This window comes from Paramormyrops kingsleyae, chromosome 1 (assembly GCF_048594095.1).
Source record: "Paramormyrops kingsleyae isolate MSU_618 chromosome 1, PKINGS_0.4, whole genome shotgun sequence".
NCBI lineage: Eukaryota > Metazoa > Chordata > Actinopteri > Osteoglossiformes > Mormyridae > Paramormyrops > Paramormyrops kingsleyae.
The window spans coordinates 41167596-41178131 of NC_132797.1; the positions used below are offsets into that span (position 1 = coordinate 41167596).

At 39.1% G+C, this 10536-nt stretch overlaps 1 protein-coding gene across 1 annotated transcript; it reads left to right on the plus strand.

Annotated features, from left to right (window-relative positions):
• The first annotated feature begins 253 nt into the window (after positions 1–253).
• LOC111855593 (protocadherin-8-like) lies at positions 254–3640 on the plus strand. Its single transcript, XM_072709651.1, has 4 exons — positions 254–2444; positions 2565–2640; positions 2773–2903; positions 3303–3640. Exons 1-4 carry the CDS (start codon positions 254–256, stop codon positions 3638–3640), a joined length of 2736 nt encoding a protein of 911 aa, XP_072565752.1.
• The last annotated feature ends 6896 nt before the right edge of the window (positions 3641–10536 follow it).

The following is a 10536-nucleotide window of genomic DNA, read 5'->3' on the forward strand; positions in this document are numbered from 1 at the left end:
AACTATAAAACAATTTGTAGGAACGTGCCATTTGTAACAAAAGAAGACCATTTGTGATTTCTGGTTAAGGCCATTGGTCTGAGCACTAAGGCATTTGCATACAGGGTGTCTTAAAGCCAAGAGGGACTCTTACCTTAAGGGCTCTAAATGGTTTGCATGCCAGTAAGGAGCAGCTGTTTCTGCTAAGATTAGACATCAGAAGTTGTTATATAGTGTACCATTTTATCTCTTGTAGTACTGTTGTAGTGCAGAAATGAATAATTATTCAGGGAAGAGAGTGTGGTTTCATTGCATTGTATTTGTTAGTGTGCTGATAATTGCACAAAGTATAACAACCAAGTACCAGACGTATGAAGAGGATGACCCCGGCACGGAAATAGGTAATTTGTCAGAAGATTTGAAGATCAACTTATCAAACAGTTCCCAAACAAGTTTCCGTTTTATGCACGAGGCAAATTCATGTGTTATCCAGATGCGGGAGATGGATGGACTTCTGACTGTCAGAGAGCGCATTGACCGTGAGGCGCTGTGCCCCCTCTCACCTCGCTGCCTGATCTCTTTTGATGTTGTTGTTTTCACCAATGAAAAGTTTCAGCTAGTTCACATTGAGATCGAGATACTGGATATAAATGACAACTCGCCACAATTTCCCAGCAATGAGAGGTACATCGAGGTTTCTGAGAACACAGCGGTGGGAACACGGCTACCATTGGACGTCGCTGCAGACCAAGATGTGGGCCAGAACTACATTCAGAGTTATCAGATTTCCTTTAACAGCCACTTTGGTATAGATGTACAAAGAGGTGAGGATGGACTTAAATTTGCTGAGCTTGTTCTGCTTGAAGAACTGGACAGAGAAAAGGAGGATTCATATATAATTCAACTATCAGCTACAGATGGGGGAAATCCTGCTAAATCAGGGTCAATGAATGTATACATCAACGTGCTGGATTATAATGACAACAGTCCATCATTTGAGAAGAGTTTATTAAAGGTTGAACTGGCCGAAGATGCACCTGTGGGGTTCCTTCTGCTGAAAGTGCATGCTTTTGACCCTGATGATGGTGCTAATGGTGAGGTGGTTTATGGATTTACTGATGACTCCTCCACAGATGCAAAACGAGTTTTCCAAATAGACTCACATTCTGGTGCTGTGACCTTAAAAGCTTTAGTTGATTATGAAACAAAAAAGTCATATGAATTTAAAATTCAAGCTAGGGACCTAGGCATGAACTCGGTGCCATCTACCTGTAAAATCACAGTAGAAATTTTTGATGTTAATGACAATGCACCTGAAATAAGCATCAAACCAATCACTTCAGTTAGTGAGGGAGTCGTTTACATTACCGAGGCAGCAGCTAAAGACAGTTTTGTGGCTCTCATCAGTACTTCGGACAGAGATTCTGGCTCAAATGGGCGTGTTACCAGCAGTCTGCAAGGACATGAACATTTCAGGCTGCACAAGGCATATGGAGACACCTTCATGATTGTCACAACGGCCACCTTAGACAGAGAGAGAATTCCAGAGTACAACCTGACGGTAGTCGCCCAGGACTTGGGATCCCCACCCTTCAAAACGATAAAACTGTTCAGCATCAGGGTGAGTGATGAAAATGACAACCCACCACTTTTTAGCAAGTCAGTCTATGAAGTCTCAGTCATGGAAAACAATGTCCCTGGCTCATATATTTCCACTGTGATAGCCCGTGATTGGGATGTAGGAGACAATGGCAAAGTGACATACAAACTGCTAGACAGAAAAGTTGCTGGAGGAGTTCCATTGTCTTCCTATGTGTCTGTACACCCTGTTTCAGGCTCTTTGTTTGCTATGAGGTCTTTTGATTATGAAGCACTGAAGCAAATTGAAGCAGAGGTCATAGCCATCGACAGTGGTACCCCTAAACTGTCAAGTACAACTTTAATTAGGGTGGAGGTAGTAGACCAAAATGACAATTCCCCATATATTACTTATCCATATTTATTTAATAACTCTGCAGAGGTAGCTGTACCTTACAATGTACCTGCAGGTTACCCTGTCCTTAGAGTGAAGGCGCGAGATGTAGATGAGGGTGCCAATGGGAAGCTCACCTTCAAGATTGTGGAAGATGTCCTGGAACTCTTCTCTATCAACAAGGACACTGGGGACATAGTCCTCAAGTATGGTCTGACGTTCATGATTGGAGACACGGCGGAAATCAAAATTTTGGTGACCGACAACGGGAGATCACCCCTCTCAATCACTGCCTCCATCCACTTCCTAGTGACGGAAATGCAGCCTTCTGAAGATCAGATTGTGTTTGTATCACAACCCACTGATATGGAATATTTGGACTTGGATGTTTCGCTTGTGTTTATTATCATACTCGCTGGGGGCTGTGTTCTGTTAATGATGGCGATTATGATTGTTGGATTTTCCTACTTAAAGAACCAGAGAAATGGAGACAGTAATTACAACAGAAATAAGAATGTTTTTTCAAACAATCCCCTCCTGTCACTTCCTTCAAGTTATTCAAACATGCATAGTGAGCCTGAAGTTTTTGTCAAGCAAAGACTTTCCTGCCCAGATGAACCAGGCTTCAGTTTGAATCATTTGGAATCCTCTTCTTCTCCACCAAATGATAAAAATACTTTGCAACAAAGGTAAGAATTATGAGAACATAAATTACTTATATTAATTTGGACTGGTGCAGCCACTGCCTCGAGGGTCTGATGTGTGAGATATCAATGTGTGCTCTGAGAAATGAATGCTGATATATTTAATTGTCTTTACAGTGCCGCTAAATACAGTGATCAGCTCAGCGTGAAGGACAGTGGCAAGGGGGATAGTGACTTCAACGACAGTGACTCTGACATCAGCGGAGATGGATGCAGGAAAGCCTTACATTTGAATGTTCACGCTACCTGTAAGTTTATTTGATTTTCACGATGGCCGATGGTGACAGAAACTATTGTTTTTTTTCATTTGTTTAGCAGATGCTTGTATCCAGAGCAACATACTTTTTTTGTGAAAACGGGGTCAGACAGTTCCTGGAGCAGTTGTGTTTAGGGGCCTTACTTAAGGGCCCAACAGTGAAACCACTTTGCCGACCCTGGGATTTGACCCAGCAACCTTCCTATTGCAGGCACAGCATGCTAACCCACTGAGCCTCTCCTAAAACCCATACCTTCCCCCATTTTCCCGTCCGATGTATTTTCTAATAGCAGCTGTCTGAAATCTGAATTGGATTGGTGATGTATGTCTTGTTTACACTCTCTTTGTAGCTGCTCTCTTTGTTTATAATGATGCCTACGCTGTGTTTCAGGTTCGATTCAGTCTCCTGACGCCCTTGCAGCGGATTGGCCGGGCAATTACTGTGTAATCCCTGCTATCGCACCAGTCTCCTATGGGAGGGGCAATACATTACCCTCAGCCCTGGCGGCTGCCTGCAGGCTTCCTCAAACAAATCCCACTTCCCGGAAGGACCCTGGCCACAGCACTCACATGACCAGAGTGAGAGGCTTCCGGCAATCCTTCACCAGGACTGATGCAGTGCCCCCTCTGTCCTACCAGCATGCAGAGAACACAGGACGTCAGCCCAGTGTGTGGTGTCCGGACAGCGAGTACATCAACATGCTGCGTGAAGTTGCAACCCCTTTTTAAAGTTACCCACTGATGCCAAATTGAGGAGGGGTGTTTGCGTGTCAAATGGCGGCCTTCAGAATTTTCTCTAGTTGAAATTAAGCAGAAACAGACTCATTGAACAGAAGTATATTTCTAAGAAGGGTCACCTATGACCATCCCCATTCAATACTGAACTGAGTGTATATTCATAAAATTGCTATTGTAACTATATATGTAATAAGTTTAAGCTTGTGTTAAAGAGGATGGCCATATGCCTGCTGTATTTGTTCTGTGAATATTTAAATGTATGTACTGTAGAGGTATAAATGTATTCAAATGTATTTAAATGTATTCGAGATATATTTCTAAGTTTCTTAATTTATGACAAATTTATAACATATTTTAATGTAATAAATTTCTAATCTGTTTTAGTGTGACAAATTAATTTGAATTATGTAAAAACTGTTCCTTAAAGTCTAACTTATTAGGTTTTTGTACTAACCTTTTACTAACACATTTAGATGAGGTCTTTTTTCTGAATTTGATGAGTATTTGTTGAGCATGGTGTAAGCAGCCAAAAGAAATACGCATATAATAATTAATAATTCAGTTAAACAGTGACCGTCAGACTATGAAACTTCATTAATAACATTAACAGTATCTGAAAAGAAAGACTGAAGGCTTCATATCTTAATGAAGGGAATGTTGTTGAGGTCTTCTTCAGCTAATGGAATCATTAATTATGTCACTGTATGGGATAGCAGTTCATCTGGGCACATATTTAGACACACAGTCACATGCTATGAGCAGTTTAGAAACAGTGATTCACCCTAACCCTGTTTTTGGACTGTGGGAGGACACTCAAGCAGACCCACAGATAACATGTGAACACCACCAAAAGTAGGGGTGTGGGACTGAACTGGAGCTGTGAGATCACATAGCTCACTGCTGTACTACTCTGCCACCTTTACTAATTATAACACACACACACACACACGTGTATAATTATATCTTTATGGAGACTCTATCCATTTCTAGGGGGAAAATCCTAATCTCAACATGACGACCTCAACCCCTACCCAGCCCTAACCTTAACCATTAGTAACCAAACAAAATACGAGACTTGGCATTTTTACTTTTTTGATTGCATTCTCAGATCTTTGTGGAGAACTGAAAAATGGTCCTCACATCGTCAAAAAGAACAGGTTTTTACAACATTGTGGGGGACATTTGGTCCCCACAACGTAATATAAACCTAATCCACACACACACACGCACATATGTGATGAAATGTATCATATGTAGAGCCAGTTTGTAGAGTGCATTCATGTGATACGATGCTTTTTACACGAGGCTTCCTACAGGACACAAAGGATTTGGCAGTCAGCATGAAGCCTTTGAGTTATGCCCCCCTCCCTTCCCGCTGCACTCAGCCATCATAATGGGCCGGTATTTACTCTCCCTGCACGTGCCCTGTGTATTGCTAGTGGTGTCATCAGCAATTCCTCTGTGGCTACCCGGTGTCCTTCTCCAAGGCCAAAAACTGAATCTTAAGCACAGTGCACGAGCTCCGCTTGAAATCAAGGCTTTGTCATGATTCCGCTGTATGTATTAAACAGACATTTTCTACAACAAATTGCACATAGGCTGGAGAGTGTTGAATATGATGCTATTTTTGCAGTCACTATGGTATAATGGCTGGTGCTGTGCTAAATGTGTTCCTCTTCATTTTTTTCCTCTGAAATACTAGCTACTGTGATAAATCTTTTCAGTGGACAGACACCAAAACTAACTGGTACAATAAATCACTCAAAATCCATTTACTGCCACATAAGGGGTGACATTGCTAAGTGACTGTACCCTTAAATCGCCTCGATTGATATTGGTGTGTCGCAGGAAAACTGCCCGGATACTCGTGTTGTGAGACCACAGCGCCATCATGAGGTCTTTTTTTCTATTCGAAGTTCATCCACTGGAGAAGAGGCGAGTCCTTTTAACAAGGCTGCTGTTTCACAGATTTTGGTGTTATCTTTCCGTTAACGACTGACTTACTCTTGAAATTCTAATGTAAGATGTTGTGTTTAAAGTTCCTACAAATACAACGGGGTTCCTAATCTCAGTCCAATTTATGATATATTTGACTTTTCAATGCAATAAAGGTGACCATCTAATTTCAGAAATCGTATCCTATGTTAAAATCACTGCATTTCACACCTTGTTCGTAGGTCAAGTAAAAGAGACAATTAGCAATTTGGACCAATTAAGTTGGCCAATCAAATTCTACGCAAACCTTTGTACACATGGAGCTGCTAGAGTTTTCAGAGCCTGAAATCCCTATTAAAGAGCAAGGAACACCCACCCCGATGACTGGGAAATACAAATCTATAGTACCCAAGTCCATCAAGCTAAGTCTGCAATTATTCGGCGTTGCTGTTCTATCTGTAATTACAGACATTTTAGTGTCTTTAAAGATTATGTAAGCAGTTGGCAGACAGCTGTGAAATCTAAAGGTATTTACTGTTTAAAATATAATTAGTCCAAATTATCTCTATATCTTTGAATGCTAGGTTTCTAGACAACACAGAAAATATTTCCAATTGCTATACTTATATGAACGTGCACAATAAACATTCTTTACTACCATCTAGTGGTTATTCGGGGAAATGACAATATGATGAGGGGCAGGAGCCACATCGCTTTTTCGTTCCATCAAAATCCCAATATAGAAAGCTGCATATATATGCATTGCGGCTGGTTTGATTACAGGGTGTGGAAGAAGACTGCAGTGCAACAGAAAGGTCTCAACGTGCACAGAAATTCAATAAGTTCTCAGGTGCTGAGAGGTGAAAGCAAGAGGGGGGGGGAATCTTTCTTTTGGTTTTAAAGGATTATGTTGTGCTGCTAATGAAATGAGATACCTGTTCCAATTATTGATAAATATATGCAAAAAAAGGTGTACATTTTCTTTAAATGGCAGTCCTGGCTCGGTGGATCAAGGGCAAACAGAACCAATTATGTTCAAAGTGACAGAAAGACATCTGTCCTGCCCTCCAAATGAGATGACCGAGGATATTTGCCTGTTTGCCATTAGCCATTAATTCATTGGTCACATGCCAGCAGGGGTTTCAAAGCTAGAGCTTGGCAAGAATTTACTGGAATTTGCAGGAAAAGGTATCGGAATCTGCTGTGTGCCACAGTGAATTAAAGCATGCGAGTCATTTAAATTTAACAGCCCGATGTGCTTGAATCCTCACACCTCAAATATGCTTGTTTTCCAATATTTGATGAAGAGAACTCAGGCAAGAAAAAATCATATATAATCCTTTCTAAAAACAAGTCTGTTTAGCAGAAGGTAGCTTTATATGAAAAGGAGTGGTGTTTATTAGCAGTCTAAACCCTACCAAGGTTTTAGAAAAGGACTTCAGTTCAGAGCTGGCACACTTCACAATTGCCGCAATGATCACCGTACCCATCTTCCGTTAATAAAACTGTATACCTCATAAAATGCAGAGTTGGCAGTCATGGATTCAGGTGACCATATACATGTAGGTGTTTGGTTTGTTCATAATAAAACAGCTGATTTTGTAGAACTGAAGTCCTTGTTGCTTGCAATTAAATGTGTGACAGTAATGCCCATTCATAGATGCACATTTTACAATTTATTTGTTGCTAACACTGTACGTTAACTACTATGCCATCTGCTGTGCGTACATAATCCTTACATCTTGGAAGTGCCAAGTTTTGTCACTGGCCTAACCTGCCATTGATATATTTTGGAAATTAAAAATATGCTAATTAAATATTTTGTCCAACATTGGAAAGGAACTTTAATTAGTTTCTCAGGGATTAAGATAATTGGTAATCTCAAACTGAGCTTCCTGCATTTTCTACAAGTGTATAGTTGTTAAATTAACATGATTTCATTGGTGATAAACCCAAGAGCATAGAAACAAAGTGAACAAAACGGCTTATAATTAAGAAAAGGCTTGTTCAGTACCATAGTTTTATACTTTTAACCTCCTGATTACCACGATACAGAAAAATAAACGGGAATTATTAAACTAGCTGATATAGATTTGCCCCTCCACTCTCATTTGGTTTTAAATGTCACCAAGACCTAAGCAAAACTATTGATCCCATGACGAAAGTCAATTTAAGAATGATATTAAACAAGAAAAAAAAAAACTGGAAAGCTTTAATGACACATAAGGTGTGAAGCAGTTTGTGAATTAAATGTAATAGAAGGTTTATGAAACATGAAATAGTTAATTAAATCAGTCATATTACAGGTGAACAAATAGAGATTTTCCTATATATATATACAGTATATTATTATTTTTTATTTTAATTTTTTTCACAAATGAGAGTACATTTATAAGTCTGAGAAAATGCATGTTTCTCTAATGACCTGTCTAGATAAACATTCATTTCTGTATACTTCAATAGTCAACCACACTAGCTAGTGAGTAGGGAATAACTGTCCTCAGAAATGGTACATATTGGCCATGCAGCATAATAAGAATCATTTCAAATAGTTATCTAAAGGTTAGGGTAGATGTATTTATACGGTCTATGATTAGCCACACAGTTTCTCAATACCATATTTGTGTAATGTGCAAAGATCCTTAAGTGTTATGCTGTGTAAGTAAAACTTGTCAAACTTTTATATTACAATTACATATTACTGAAGTTCGTAATACATGAAATGACATACATACACCAAAGGCAATGCTGAAAGCATCTTCTACTTGCCTACTTATTTACCATTGTGATGTGTTGGATAATGGCCCATATCTTTATAATGTAATTGTAAATTATACATAAGAATGCACATCCTTCCAAAATGCTTGGTGGCAGATATAGGATGAAGTCATATTCCGACAACGAATAGCTGACAGGAGCCAACTCTATGAATAATGAGCCTCATTCCAGAAATTAAATGGCAAGATCACCAATACCCACATTGTTCTAGATTAAAGCATGGATCTAGAATTAGGACTGTTTAGTCATTTCTTACTGGTCCATTGTTTGCCTTTAATAAGCCTACCATAGTATGAATAAAATTCTCGGAAGCATAGAACAATCATATATGTGGGTTACACTTCTGACTTTTGAATGTGACAGTATGATCACAGATATAGCTTTAACAAACTCAGACTTAATGTGTGGGAAACTTATAGGAGTTAGGGTGTCCAGAGCATTAAAAATAACAGTTCTATGTGTGTAGAGCTTGCTGATAGCCAACGTATCCATTCTCATCAGCTTGAAGAACTGGCCAGATCGTTCTCAGCTGGGAGTCACACCTTGCAGCAGTGGAAGGTTGCCAATAATTCTGCCCTTCAGTGGTTCCCGTCTGATAGAACGTGTCAATGTTAGTAACTTTGGAAACTGATTTTCAAAGGCCACCTTTAATAGTGAGCTTTTTGACACTATGGAAGGTGCACTTTATCAAGATTGGGGAAACTTGTAAGACTTGCTTATTACTGTTGTTCCTCACCATTATTATTTTAAAATTAGCAATAAAATGAGTAATTTTCAAACTTAGCTAAGGCAGTCATCACATCATCTGTAATATCTGGTATTGCTGGGCTGCCGTTAGATGACAGGTTGTAGCATTTATGAATTTCGCATGTAGGCAATGTGTTCCCCAGTTTTATGGCCTTTGAGCAATTTGCATGCTTTTATATTGCTATGAGGAAGCCCAATTTGAGAAGAAAGTACCTTGTCATTGCAAGTTAAAGTTTCATTTGACGGCTGGGCCAGAAACGCTCTGTAGTACAGGCAGGAGCTCCTGATCCATGGAAATTAGTCCTTCCTTTATTAGGTCTCACAAGGTGAGGCATAATCATTTTTATGAAAGCTTTCACAGAACATCTTCAATGATGCGCTGTAATGTAAAATAATCAAATGATCAAGCTCATTTCAAAATAGTCACCAGATTATATTTTAAGAGTTTAAAATGCAAGTCTTTAGAAATAAACTGATGCAAATGATACCATGGGCTGAAAGCAGTTTCTGACACTTACATACTGTAGCAAAAGCTTTACAGAATTACATCCAAATATTTTTTAACTGAGAAACTGATTTGTCCATATTGTGCATTTCAATATTCTGGAGAATTATTTGAAGGTACAAAGTTATACAACTTCAAGGTTTTATTATTATTTTTTTTCACTTGATAGAAGAAAGAGCCCTCATGAATCATTTTCATACAATTGCAACCTTTTAGCATGTTTATCTCACCACCTTAGTAAAATCTGAGATCGCACCAGCAGGGGGCGTGAAAGCATTTCTGAAGAAAAATGGAGTTTACATTAAAGAACAAAAAAGTGCTCTGAGCACATTAGATGAATGGCTGACCCTGTGCTCTGACCTCAAGCTTTGCCCTCACCTCTATATGTGTGTATGTCTCAAAATGGACAGCAAGGTGAGATAAGAGAAAATTGACACATTCTAATGTACTTGTTCTCATACAAATGATAACACCTAATTTAATTTCAGTTATATCTAAATGCAATACAATGGAATAGATCCACTACAGGCATTAATAATTAGACATTTTTATTTTAAATTATTAAGCAAAATAAAAAACCTGTTCTTATAGTAATGTAACTGTAAGATCTGGTTGGAAGGCAGCTATGCAAGCTGAGCTAGACCTTTGGGATGATTCAGAAAATTCTGTTATCAGCTGGGCCCTTGAATTCAAGCACAGTAAATGCAGTCTATGTTGCAGTAGAAACTTTACTACACATCCTCAAAAACACAATGAGCAATCTTCTGATGAATTATAGATAAGCTGGAATCTTGCTGTGGGGTATTAAAGGGGAACATTACATGACATCCGGAGACACCCGTACAGCTATAGGTAAGTGATCTAAATGTGAACACCTTCCAAAGATAGATGGCAATATCTCTTTAGAGATCAGGAGCCTATT

Bases quoted from the DNA above. Each gene is read 5' to 3' on its own strand.
- LOC111855593 (XM_072709651.1), top strand. From the start codon at position 254: ATGAATAATTATTCAGGGAAGAGAGTGTGGTTTCATTGCATTGTATTT. The intron at 2,641-2,772 runs GTAAGAATTATG...TTGTCTTTACAG, and splicing joins AAAAATACTTTGCAACAAAG to TGCCGCTAAATACAGTGATC. The intron at 2,904-3,302 runs GTAAGTTTATTT...GCTGTGTTTCAG, and splicing joins TTTGAATGTTCACGCTACCT to GTTCGATTCAGTCTCCTGAC.